The 13,821-nt window shown below is 39.3% G+C and overlaps 1 protein-coding gene across 4 annotated transcripts in view; it reads right to left on the reverse strand.

The window, feature by feature from the left end:
* CEP120 (centrosomal protein 120) overlaps window positions 1-13,821 on the reverse strand; it is a 69,291-nt gene that overhangs the window by 15,254 nt on the left and 40,216 nt on the right. For 2 of the 4 annotated variants that reach the window (XM_050945637.1, XM_050945636.1), the window contains 3 exons: window positions 12,280-12,441; window positions 7,491-7,613; window positions 573-671 (listed from right to left, as the gene is read on the reverse strand). In XM_050945637.1, the coding sequence (XP_050801594.1) occupies window positions 573-671; window positions 7,491-7,613; window positions 12,280-12,441 (384 nt within the window). Of the gene's footprint in view, window positions 1-572; window positions 672-7,490; window positions 7,614-7,999; window positions 8,099-12,279; window positions 12,442-13,821 lie in introns of those variants that run through there. The other 2 variants (XM_050945638.1, XM_050945640.1) reach the window with 2 other exon arrangements.

The following is a 13,821-nucleotide window of genomic DNA, read 5'->3' on the forward strand; positions in this document are numbered from 1 at the left end:
GGTTAAAATGTTAAATATTGCAGTTTTGGCATAAAATATAAAAACAACAGGATGTGCACCATGGCCAAGATAAACCACTGTAACTTTTTATCTTTTTGACTTTTTCCAGCAGATTCTTACTGAGCATCCTCAGAAGTAACCTCTCTTTTTTTAAATCACCCCAGTTCCAAGCCAAGCAAAGACCTTGGTCTACAATGACAATTATGTCCAAGTTTAAGTTCCAAACTTCAGCCAGTTGTTCAGCCGTAAAAATAAGTGTAGCCAGAATTTTTTTTTAAAACTTTGGGCAATAGATATTTTTCCATTTTTCCTATACTCAAAAATAGATGAAGAGTTTTTGCTAAAAATGACTGTCAGACAAAGCCCATTTGCAAAAAATTCCAGCCCAAAGCTGACTGTTTAGGAAAGTTTTGACCGTTTTAAACATACACTGGTAGTTACAATGGAAATCAATACGCAACAATAGCAGGCATGACTAGCACATAATATTAAAAAATAGTTTTTATCATAGAAACACAAAGAAAAAGACTACTACATCCTTATTGTGCATGTGCTCTACCCTATTTACATACCTGTTTTAGTCTTGCAAGTTCTTTCAGAGCCCTTGCCCACTGTTGCTTGTAGTGCAGCTTTGATTTGGTAGCTGATTCCAACTTTCTTTCAAGTTCAACCTTATGGTGATTAAAATCATATCAGCTGAAACACTATACTAGTGGTAACAATCATGGAAAGATTATACATACAAAGAGTCCGTTTAAGAAAAGTGCTTATGCAGTATAACATACGACATCATCTAAAGCTGTTATGTAATTTAATGTAAATATTATGACACATGAACATTTTCTTGTTTAAAATATAGCCTTATTTTTATTGTCTAGCAGTCTATACAAAAAGAACTAGATCCGTCTCAGCCCCAAGACAGCTAATGTAAACTTTTTTTAAAGTCTCAAAGCGGTGAAAAACACATGCATTTTTCTATAATAAGCTCTAATTGTTAGCATTCCAGTTTAAGGGGCACTCTAAACTTTTAGGGCCAAATCTTGCCTTTAGAGATGTAGGCAGCTTACTAAAGCAAATATATGTCTCAGAGGGCAGAATTTGGACCTTCGGTTTGGGGGGGGGGGGGGGGGAAATCAGGAAAGTTGGCCTAGGTTTCATTGTTATCCTCTATACACAGGCAAATTTGCTATAGAACATTGCAAAAATATTTTGTTGTTTAACTTATCATTGATCAAGATATAAAACCAACTAAACAAATATTTGAAGATTACATTAGAATGGTAAAACATGGTAAGAGATAGTTACAATTATAGGCAAATACTTGTTCAGGCTATATTTAAAGTATATGAAAGCAACTAGGCACCAGTGGGAATAAAAAAAATATTTATTTTTATATGCACTAAGCAATCTGTTATACCTGCATTAAAGCCAATTTGGCTAATTTTCAGGAATGCGCTGCCTCAATGTCTCAAACTAAGAACCAAGTTAATTATTGTGGCCAATACAGAGTTGGAGTTTTATTAATTAAACGATAACAGAAAATCTGTCCAGTTTCAGTATAAATTCTCTCATATCTGATCTGACAAGTTGTGATACAAACAAAATGGCTAATTTTATCATTTCTGAATTGTGAATGATTTTGTAAAATTGTATCATAAAATTATTGTGTCATGGAAAGCCTACATATGTGGCTCCACCATGGGTTAGCAGAGTTGTGTCATATCTCTGCCAAGCCAGAACCAATGGCGAGTGATGTGCAATCATCTATTCAATGTAAAACATCTTGGAACAATAGGTTAGCTCTAGCTGAGAAAGATGCCCTCCTCTTGTTTGAAAAGGGGGATGTGGGCAGTATTTGAGAGAAATGGAAAATTGCCAGGAGAACTAAAGGAAGTAGGTAAACACCAGCAGCAACCCATAAAAGGGACTCACATGGGGGAACTAGGGAGAAAGCCTTTTTGTACCAGATTAAGATGAGGAAGGCGGCTGCTGGGACCGTGCATGCAAGGGAAGCGTGCATGCCAGTCTGCTTACCTGACAGAACACAGATGGATCCCCCAAAGACTTCCAAGAGAATGGTTAGCTAGTGAGGGACACAGTGTTTAAGATGTTTTATTGTTTTGTATGACCTGTACTCTCCTGTGCTTTATCTACTAAGTAAAAAGAGCATAAAAACATAAGAGGAGGCAATGTGTGTGTGTGTTGACAGCTTCGCAACTACTGCGTGCCCCGTCAGAGTTAAACTGTAAACTAGAATCTTCACATCTGTTGGAGTGGAGTCCTGGGAGAGAGATGTGTTTAAGTACTAGGGAGTTTGGGGCCAGTGCTGAATTCAGAGGGGCTTGGTGGCTGGACAGCAGATTCCAACATGTAGAGGGAGGTGTCAGACAGAAGGTCTGCACCTTGAGAATGTGCATAACGACCTCAAGATTGGTGCAGTGCTGGACTGTGTTCAGGCTCTGGGAGCTTGAAACATTCCAGGGATCCACAGCAATAGAGGTTTGGAGTCCCCTCAGAGCAGCCCTAGTGCGTGGTCAGGCAGGACTGCTCTCTAGGATGTGTGACAAGACACGATTCAAATATAAAATAGTTCAATCTTTTTCCCGACTATTCCTGTTCTAGGCATGGAATACAACTCCGACAAAGAAAATGAAAGGTAAATGTGAAAATGCCACTGCTTTAGAATTATGAATCATCTACATTTATCACAGAGAAGTTTAGCATGATATACAGAAGTATTAAACTTCATGCTACAATTCAGCTACAGAAATTTTAAAATAAATTACATTTTGGTAAGAGAGACACGATATGCTATATCAGAACATTTAGCATGGCTATCCTACCTCAAACTAGCAAAATGTTAGATACTTCAGAAATAGAATGGCAACTCCACAACACGAAAAAGAAAGAAGCCAAACTTAACAGCCACAGCTACTTCCTGAGTAAATACAAGAAACAAATTATCAACCCCAGAAGACTCACCACCCATAAACCTCTGGCCACTACATACAATTTTAAATATGTTGAAAAGCTCTGCATAAGGACTTCAGAAAAAAATAAAGAGACATCTACATCTCACATATTTCCACCTCAAAGAAGAAATCATCAGATGTTCCCACAGAACCGAAGGTGGGTGGGGTAGGGGTGGAACTCCAAAAACCTAACATGCAGGAAATCCAAAGCAACTATAAAAAAAACTTTATGACAGCCATCCAACACAAAACCAAAAAGCAGAACCGACTACAACTCCACAATCCACAGAACATAACCTCCAAGAGAAACCACAGCAGCAGGATTCAGCACAAGACACTACCTGACACCCCAACATCATCAGTCTATCAAGACTGTCACTAAACAGAGTTGAATTATGTAGTCTCTCCAAAGGATTGAGCTTCTGCTCTATCACAAGCATGTGGAGGAACTAGAAGAACCCTTTCACTCACTCAAGGCTGGTCTTCACTACGGGGAGATTGCTGCTGCAAGATCGATTTAGTGGGTCTAGTGAAGACTCACTAAACTGATGGCAGAGCGCTCACTGGTCAACTCCAGCTCTCTGAGACGGGTAAGGGAAGTCGACCAGAGAGCGTCTCCCATCAACGCAGTGCAGTGAAGACACTGGGGTAAGTCGACCTAAGCTACGTCGACTCCAGTTACATTATTCACATAGCTGGAGTAGCGTAACTTAGGTTGATTTACCCCCGTAGTGAAGACAAGCCCTCAGTCTCAAAGAATTCTTCCTCAAAGATGACACCACCCACACTAACACATCCCCATCGACAGTTACAAGAAAAGAAAAAAAAAATCATCTGACTGGACATCCCCCAGTGGGCAAAACCACACACTTGCTTGTTACACTGATTGCTTCAGGGAAAACAAAAAACAAAACTGAACTCCTTAAACATCACATCCTCTCAACCATCAAGAGGATTGCTATATAGTTCCTGAAGGTCAACCACCAAATTGTGATCACATCAGCAGATAACCATGACGACAACATATCAATGAGACCAACCAACATCTCTCAGAATACACCAACTATAAAAAAAACTCAGACTACTTTGAGTCTACTACAATTCCCACAGGTATTTAAGGATATAAACAAATCCTCCCCGAAAAAACTCCAAGACAATCTCTACATCATTATCCCCAACCCCAAGGACCGTCTACATGCTTCTCAAAATACAAAAACAAGGGAACCCAGACAGACCTATCATATCTGGTCATGGCGCTCTTACTGAAGAAAATATTAGGACTCATAGAAACCATCCTCAAACCACGCCCCACACAAAGAGCCTGCTTCCTCCAGAAACTCTGCAACATTAAACACCACCGTCTTTGCCACCATGGTCTCACCTCCTATACACCAACATCCCTCACAATGACAACATTGCTGCCTGCCTCATATATTTAGTAGATAATGGACAAACCTCAGATATTCACCCCAAACACATCCATTAACTACCATACATTTAACAACAAACACTTTGTCCAAACCATGGAAACAGCCATGGATGTTAGGATAGCTCCCCAATATGCCAACATTCATAGGCTACGTTGAGGAAGAATTTCTGGACAAATGCACCATGAAACCAAGGATATACCTGAGATACAGCAATGATATTTTCATCCTTTGGATAGACTAAACTCCCTCAGATTTCTACAACTTCACCACTACCACCTATCCTTCAAACACTCTCTAGAATACTTCCACATGACCATTAACTTCCTGGATACCGAAATCAGCTTCAACAATGGAGACTCTAGAGACGACTATGCAGAAGAAACCCATGGATCTAGTAACTACCGGAACACACCAGAAAATCCATTATGTATAGCCAGGGCACCACAGAACATGCTCCAAGGAGAAAGTCTGAGATATATCCTTAATGTAATTAAAACCACTTTTACCAAACAAGGACATTCCATCAGAGAACCACATCAAAGAATGGGTATCCAAAGACCCTGAGAGAATCACCCACAATACGGAGGGAGAACACAAAACCACCCCACCACTGCACACTTCTAGTGGTCACCTACAATCTCATACTGGAATACATACCAAGTATCAATTACAATCATATTTGTAGGGAACCACATCCTGAAAGAAATGTTTCCCAACCCCTATTTCTGGCCTTCTAACAATGCCCCCAACCTCACCAACATTGTCATCAGAAGTAAGCTCCCCACAGATCAGGATACATCAACTAAAGGGGCACCAGACGCTTCCATAACAGATGTAAAACCTGCAGACATACCTCACTGCTGCTGCTGATCAACATGCCTTTCAAGATACATGAGTCCAACACACATAGTATACCTCATTCAGCGCATCAAATGCCCCAACGACAGCTAGGCTGATTTTACCCATGTCACTACCCTCTCAAGTGAACAGAAAAATGATAAAAGACAAATGCACCTTTTCACAAAGCCATCACTGCATTTCTGATCTCTCAGTCCTTGCTCTCAAAGGAAACTTAAATCAGAAGTCTTCTAGACACCGAAAATCATGGTCTCAGAGACACTGGTTTTATGATTCATTACAAAAATCTGTAACCTGCTAACCCTCTTTTGTGCTATGACTGCAGAGGTATTAATTGCCTGCTTCATTTTAAGTGGTTTCTTGCCCCATGTTGAACCCTAAGGGCATGGCTACATTAGAGACAGTTTATAGTGTGCCGCTGTAACCTCTAATGTAGCCATCCTAAATGACAGAAGAGAGCTCGTCTGTTGGCTTAACTTTTCCAGTCCCTGCAAGTGGCAGAAACTATATCGGTGGGAGAGTTTCTCCCACCAACATAGCGCTGTCCACACCAGTGCTTATGTCAGTGTAACTTATGTCACTCAAGAGTGGATTTATTCACATCCCTGAGTGACAAATTATGCCGACAAAAACTGTAATGCAGACAGCCTTATTCTTACTCTGCCCGCCTTGTACTTCATTACCTTTTTCAGACCTGAAGAAGAGCTCTGTGAAGCTCGAAAGTTTGTCTCTTCCACCAACAAAAGTCAGGGCAATAAAAGATACTATCTCAACTACACTGTCTCTCTCAGATACTTCTGATGACGTTGTAAATGTCTTCCATAATACACTTAAGTGTGTTGCCATTACCCTATGAAATTCTTCCAGACTTCAGTCAGTAGTACATCATATTTTTAATTCGTATATGAAAAGCTAATTCTTTGGATATTTACTGAGCTATTAACCCCCCAAATCTTATGGCAGCGAGTTTCATAGGTTAATTGTATGACGTATTTAAAAAAGAAAAAAAAAAACAACAACAACAACAATCATCCTATGGATCTTAATTTGATTTCGTTAATTTTGAGTGCCTGTTATGTTGTATTCTGGAAATGGTCCACCCAAGTAGTCCTAAACATTAAAACACAACTTTGATGAGATTTATAGTTTTTAACAACAACTATTTACTATTCAGTCTTCGGGGATCTCAAAGGAAACTGGCATGAAAAACAAATATAAACATTAAAGGCCAAAAATATCAAAATGAGTGGACTTATGGTCTGAAGGCAAAAAAAAACATGTACTGAATTATGTGTGTGCATAAACCTCTGTTCTCACTTTTTAAAAATGTGAACCACAGAGAAAAATTCATAGTTTGACCCAACTCATACCACCATGGCAGGAAAAATAGGGATCAGTGGCCTGAGTTGATAACAGAATATCTGGGGCTGGATGGTTCAGTGGATTAACAATGATATGGTCACTGCTTCTTAGAAACTAGCTCAAGTCAGTAGTAAAATAAAGTAGTCACTACATGACTGCTGTTCAGTGACCCATTTAAAATAAGTTGATGGCTTCAGTTAAAATCTCTGTAAACAATGTCCGGATGGGAAATGCACACTCTCACTGGTAGTCAAGCAAGAATGCAAAGAACCAAATAAACACAGACTAAAACTACCCTCTTACTCCTAGTTTTGGTGCCATTCTATCTAACTCATTGAAGGAGTTGAATGGGGGTAGTTATCATTGCTAAAGCAAATGTGGTTTCTGTCTGTAAACAAACAAGTGACTTCTTTCTGAAGCACTCTTTAAAAAAGTAATAGTGGAATGTCCATCTTAAACTTACCTTAACAAAAGCTAGGAAATTCAAAACCCTCAATTCTTTTTCTCCCCAGGTTTTGCTCTTCAGAATCCCCCAATTCTAACTACAGTGGTAGTCATTAAAACATAAGCATTTTCCAAGTGGTATGTAAGTTTCTACGGTTTCCCCCTGTACTTAAAACTGGATATAAATGTGGTAATTGTTGTCAAATATTGACTTCTAATAGTCAAAAACTGTCAAAAAAGTTACATAAGACTATTCTATAAGATCAGTTTTACCTACAAATGGTTTCTAAATATTTAGTGGCTGAAGAAATTGGTGGAAGAGCCAAAACAAATGGAGATTAACCCATCTTGGAAACAGATTATTCTTTCATCTTCATTAATAATGAGAACATCATTATGGAAGATTAGTAAAGTCCAAAGGTACCTTTTCTAAAGTGAGAAGATTAATTTCTGATTGTAACCGGATTTCTGGTTTGCTGCATTGCTGTTCCTTGTACTGCTGGAACTCCTTTTCCAAAATCTTATACTTGTTTTCTGCTTCATAAAACTACATTAAAAACACCCAGATATGAAATCCATTAGAATACATTACTATAACAATAAAACACATTCACAGGGGATGGAATGAGTCACAGAACTTAAATTAGCCCCTGGACCTAACATTTTATTTCAGTCAAGTAACTGATATAAAACAGACACTAAAAGCTTCACATTCGTAAGTAATGAATTCTTGATTATGGGCTATACAGAGAGTGCAACAGAAATAATGTTTAAGGAAAGTTTTGGCTACACAGGAAGGAAAGTTCTATTTCCCTCTGACATACAATAAAAATGTATAAATATAGCTGTTCACCAAATTTTTCAAGTGAGACTTTGTAATTCTATAGAATTACAACCAACAATGCACTTTTATCAAGTTTGTACACGTCTGTCTTTCTTTTTTTTTTTTTTTTAAGTCAACTATATTCGTATCTTCTATATGAAGTTTTTATTATTGACTCAACTTCACCAGTATAGCTTGTCCAGGAATGTCTGGAAGAGGAAATAAATAATATTTTGGTTAGCCAAATAATGATTTAAAAGGCCGAAGCAGTAAGACTTCAGTGACAAATGACTTAAATGTTAGGCACCTTTGCCCTCACAGTATACTTGCAGAGTTGCAGGAAGACAGGATTTTTGCTTTCTAGATAGAAATGGATAATTTCAAAGATGCTGTCTTAACCAACGTATGGCCATATCAGTCCATCAAAAGCAATAGGCAAGTCATATCTTTAAGTAACTAGCACTTTCAATACTCCTGATTGGAAATGTAAAGAAAATGCCTGGCAAACCAGTTTCAATTACCTACTAGGAGTAGGAGTACATAAAGTAATGATATAAGTTAGTTAGTTAATCTAATCGACTAATTTTCTAACAAACTTGGTTCACCTCAATAACACAGTTCACTTCATTAGTGGAAATAAAGCATTTCTAAAAGTTGGATTTTGCTTTTCTTTTAACATGTAAATATAACTCTCTCCATGGGTTTTCTCTTTAGCTTAGCAGTTTACAACCACATATTGAGGAAATTATTCATTGTGGTTAAATGCATGACATTGTTGCATTAATACATCTATTTATTTGGGCCCACTTGCTCAACACATTTTGGTATCCAACATTTAAAACTGTCTATTATTTTGTATAGAAATATCATCAGAAGATAGTAGTGCTTAAAAAAAAAACCCATCACACACAAGGCAGAGACATTTAGGTTCCAGTCATTCTCATTTATGCCATTTGAAAAGAATTCATCATACTTGTACTGTAAAAGTAAGGCAGCTAACATACCATCTCTCTTTTTATTCCTACTAATTCCTTTGTAAATATGGCATTATATGTTGACCATCAAAAAGGCAACTAACCGGCTCGGTTGTGAGGAAATGCCTGTAATGCTAAAAACATTTGCACCAAATGTCTAATCCCTGGCTTGTTTTCCAAGACCTGAGAACCACTTCCAGGAGAAGTGTGGACATGTCTTGTAACCAAACTCAGAATAGATGCCCATGCTGTGCAAACAGTCAACGAGACTCTGCCACTGGGAAGCGTTACAAAACAATATACATAGCTGTCAAAAACAAAACAGGATTCTGTTATTAGGTAGGTCTCAAACAGAACAGTTCGAAAACGACAATCCAAATATCCGTTCTTGAAAATGATTGGGCTCACCTTCATCCACCAGACACTACATGACAGTCATTTAAAATAGTATTTTGAAAGAATTCTTCAAGCATGAAAAAAAAATCAACTATTTAAAATAGGCAAATGAATGAAGACCCAAAGATAGGCATTTTAATAGGTCACAAAAATGAAGAAGCCCACACCAGTGGATATGAAGATCCCTGCATGGGGTTATAGCTGTCCAGATTCACTTAACTGGCACTAAACAATAAAGATACCATAGGTCAGACTTCTCATCTCCCATTCGCTGCAACTTCAGGCAACGAAAAGGCAAAAGCTTTTTTAGTTTTTCATACTTTAGGTTACATTTATTTGAAGAGCCATAAAAATATCTGGGAAGCATGGAATGTAGTGAAGCATTTCTTGGTAGGTCATTCTTTAATTACTAAAATCACTGATACATATCTGAAGGAAACTGAGTAGCATGAATTATTCCTTTATATCAACATCAGGCCACTGGCAGTGTCATTGGGACAAGACAGCACTTGGTCTTCAAGCAATCGATGTATCCAGGCAAATTTGCACCAGCACAATTTGAAAGCAATGCACTAGGTTGGGCAAATTTGGGGACAGACTGCTGTACCAAAACCAAAATGTCAAGATCCAGCAAGTGGGGTGGAAGAGGAATCCAGTTGGTGTAAACCTGCATGAACGCCAGCAGGATGCAATAAGCTTGTCCACTGTGAATTTCATGGGACTGATAGGTATGATGTATGTGGTATAAGGACAATGGCAGGTGGTCAGCACTATGCTACTCTGCTGAGGGAAAAAAAAATATATATGGGCCAGTCAGTGACAACTAATATTTTACTAATTAATTAGTGTGTCTTCTGGTTCATCACATTTACTAATATTAATGAATTTTAAGGCTATATTTAATGATCATCAGAGCTTAGCTTTGTACACTAAAGGCCAGATTCAGACGTGGTATCAGTGGAGTCTGAATATGGCCCTCGGTGTCCCAAGCTATGGTTTGATTGGGCTTCTGGTAATGAACTAATATATTAACTTAGGACAGGGGCGGGAAAACTTTTTGGCCTGAGGGCCACATCAGGTTTCCAAAAATTGTGTGGAGGGCTGGTTAGCAGAGGCTGTGCCTCCCTAAACAGCCAGGCATGGCCCAGCCCTGCCACCTATCAGACCCCTCCTGCTTCCTCCCCCCAACAGCCACCCCAGGACTCCTGCCCCATCCAACCCTCCCTGTTCCTTGTCCTCTGACAACCCCCGGACTCTGACTGCCCCCTGCTGTCCCATCCAACCCCTCCTCTCATTCCTGACTGAGCCCCGGGGACCTCTGCCCCATCCAACCACCCCTTCTCCCTGTCCCCTGACTGCCCCCTGCCACCCCCTCTCCTTCCTGACTGCCCCCGGGGACCCTTACCCCCATTCAACCCCCCTGTTCCCTGCCCTCTGACTGCCCTGACCCCTATCCACACCTGCGCCCCCGACCACTCCCCCAAACTCCCCTGCCCTCTATCCAATCCCCCTCACCCACTACCTGCCCCCTTACCGTGCTGTCTGGAGCACCAGGGGCTGGTGGCACAGCTTGCACCAGGACAGGCAGCCGCGCTGCCCGGCTGGAGCCAGCCATGCCACCACGCAGCACAGAGCACTGGGTGAGACCCCGGCTCTGCAGCGGCACTGAAGGGAGGGGCCAGGAGCTCAGGGGCCAGGCAGGAGGGTCCCCACAGGCCATGTAGTTTGCCCACCTCTGACTTAGAATATGAGCAGAGGTGTGGCATGACCAGGTCACATAAAAGTATTTCATGCTCTGAATATTGCAGAATAGCTTAACTAATCTAAATAAAAATAGTTAATATGATTTATGTGAAAATTGAAATGTATGCTTGTGTGATATATTCACAATTTAAAATGCTGGCTGAACACAGCAGAATGAATTTGGAAGGTGGGCTCAATTTTTAAATTATCAAATATGAATACAACAGGCGTCATGCTTGTAATCAAAAGTCAATGATTTTTGACTCAACAACTGGACTATTTCTAGGTTGTCAACATCTCAACACCACAATGGAAAATTTACATTAAACCTTGATACACTGGATACTACTTTTCACATGAAAAAAAAAATCTTAAAACCAAGATAATGCTAAATGAAAATTAAAGACATATTGAAAAGGACAAAATTGAAAAAAAATCAGCTGTTTCTAATACAAAGGATTCCTCTAGCAAGATACAGATGGATCTCTTTATTAGTCAGTGCTACTGTGGGGATTACCAATCCATAAACTCTCATGTTAAGAAATGAAAGACATGAAAAACACTAAAGAAAAAAAAATACCATTCAAATGAGCTAAACACACTACGGAATATTGCTTAAACATTTTTCAGTGTATTTCCAGTAACAATAATTGAGAGAGAGAGAGAGCTGTAAAATGGCTCAACTGTTAGAAATAATGCTACTGGAATTAAAAAGAAAACATGCTTTATTTTTCTGTTACCAACATCCTTTGTAACATTCAACAAAAAGGTTCGCTACCTATTCACATGATAGAAAGATAATTATACTGAGTGAAAAGAATAATGTATTCTCAAACTTATTTTTTCCATTTTCAAATATTTAACTATACTAGCATTGCTTTACGATTGGGTTGTAAAATGAAGTGGTCAAAATAGTTAGAAATGTCATTAATAAATTCTAACTGCTTCAGCAAAATTTTGGAAATATACACTACACTTCAGTAGCATCACTCCCAAACACAATACACCTCTGTAATTTCAATTTGGTTTTCAACCTCAAAAAGAAAAATAATGCTACAATACCTAAATGGTAAAATAAAGGCCCTGCTCCTGCAATAAGCTTCTTATAGGTGGACGTCTATGCTTGCATCAAGCTCATTGAATGATTGGGACCAAAGTGTTGATTTCCAAGTTGCCAGATTATGCTTGTGTCTAAATATACAACTTTTTAACATTATGTGTATATTTATTTCCACTTAACCCAGTGGGAAGGGAGGTAATTTAATTACTTTACTCACATGCTGTTGCAGGCGGACCTTGTCCTCTTCCAGCTGTTTGATCTTTGACCTCTCCAGTTCAACTTGATGTGCACATTCTTCTTTGACTCGCCGCACAGAATCCTGCAGTTCTTGAAAGTTCCGCTCATGCTGTGCTTGTAACTCTCTCTTTACTCTTTGGAGCTTAAAATTAAAACATTTTTGAATGCAGTAATAGACAGGTTTATGATCTTTAGTTGGAAGTCTTCATTACAACCACTGGTACCTGTTTTAATAAATTCTCATTACACTTGGATCCACTCTTTATGGCTCACATCTATGAAGTATTACTCTCACTTCCTTGATTTCTATATTTCCAATATGGACTATAGTCATCCGCTATTCCCTCCCAGACTCGAAATAGTGACCTTCACATTACTGCATACTGGCCACAGATCTAACTCTCCTCTAATTCACCTGCCTGTTATGGGCCAGAGATACCAACAACTTACTGTCCAAGCGTAGTCCACAGACAATAAGCCGAAGAACTGAGATTATCCCATCTAGCCTATTATAGTAGAGCAATAACAGCACGATCAGATTTAAGGTTGAATCAAGATGTTCAGTTCAACAGGTCTCAACCTTCACATCCAGAACTGAACATGAAACATGGTCTGTCTTGGACGCTTGAAGTTTCCAAAAAAGGTATGAAGAACACCAGGGTTGCTACTACTCTCAATAAAACCCTCTCAAAAAACCTCCTTCTGAAATTACGTACATGCTAAAGACTTCTTTAAAAAAAAAACAACAACAAAAAACATGTTGCATAGATACTGTCGAACACAACAGCTTCATAATATCTCTAAACCTTCAGGTCAGTCTCCCATTAAATCCAAAGCATATTTTGAGCTAAAAATATCTAATTCAAAATTAATAAAAATACCTTCCCTCAAGACTGAAATGACCATGGCCAAACTCTGGCCACTGGGTATTTGAACGAAAGCTAAAAAGGAAATTTGTCAGATATATGACTATATACACAGCAAGTTACATCTCAGGTATGTAGGGAATCTCAATGTAGGGCAAGGCGTGGACAGAGCCAGGACACCCCATTCTGAGAGCACTCTTATCTCTGTCCACAAACCTCAAAAGAAGTTGATGAAATGGAATGATATTCATATTGGGGGTGATAAACAGCCATATCTACCCACACTGCTAAGAAAATGTCCAGAAAGGGGGGCAATAGCGAAGCCCTCTCCACCCCACATCCACAATTAGCTTTCTCCTCCCCTGATACGGAAGATCCACTGGGACCCAGCAGCACTGTTAGGTTCTGCTGCTCCTCTTTCTCCCTTGTTCTTGGGGCTGTTATGCTAGGAGATAAACAACACACATATTTTATTTGGTTGCCAGAATTTGAACAATTCAGCCCATCCAGCCCCTGCTTGGCACGTTTGTATGTTAAAATGGGAACAGGGAGGAGGCGGGGAGTCTCTTTCTTAAGCTATTAGAATAGGGGAGTAGGGTTCCTCTCTAAGCAACTTCTATACCCAGCAATCTTCTGCTCACTTGCCAGCAGGCAAA

The sequence above is a fragment of the Gopherus flavomarginatus genome, chromosome 3 (genome assembly GCF_025201925.1).
Source record: "Gopherus flavomarginatus isolate rGopFla2 chromosome 3, rGopFla2.mat.asm, whole genome shotgun sequence".
NCBI classification, from domain to species: Eukaryota; Metazoa; Chordata; order Testudines; family Testudinidae; genus Gopherus; species Gopherus flavomarginatus.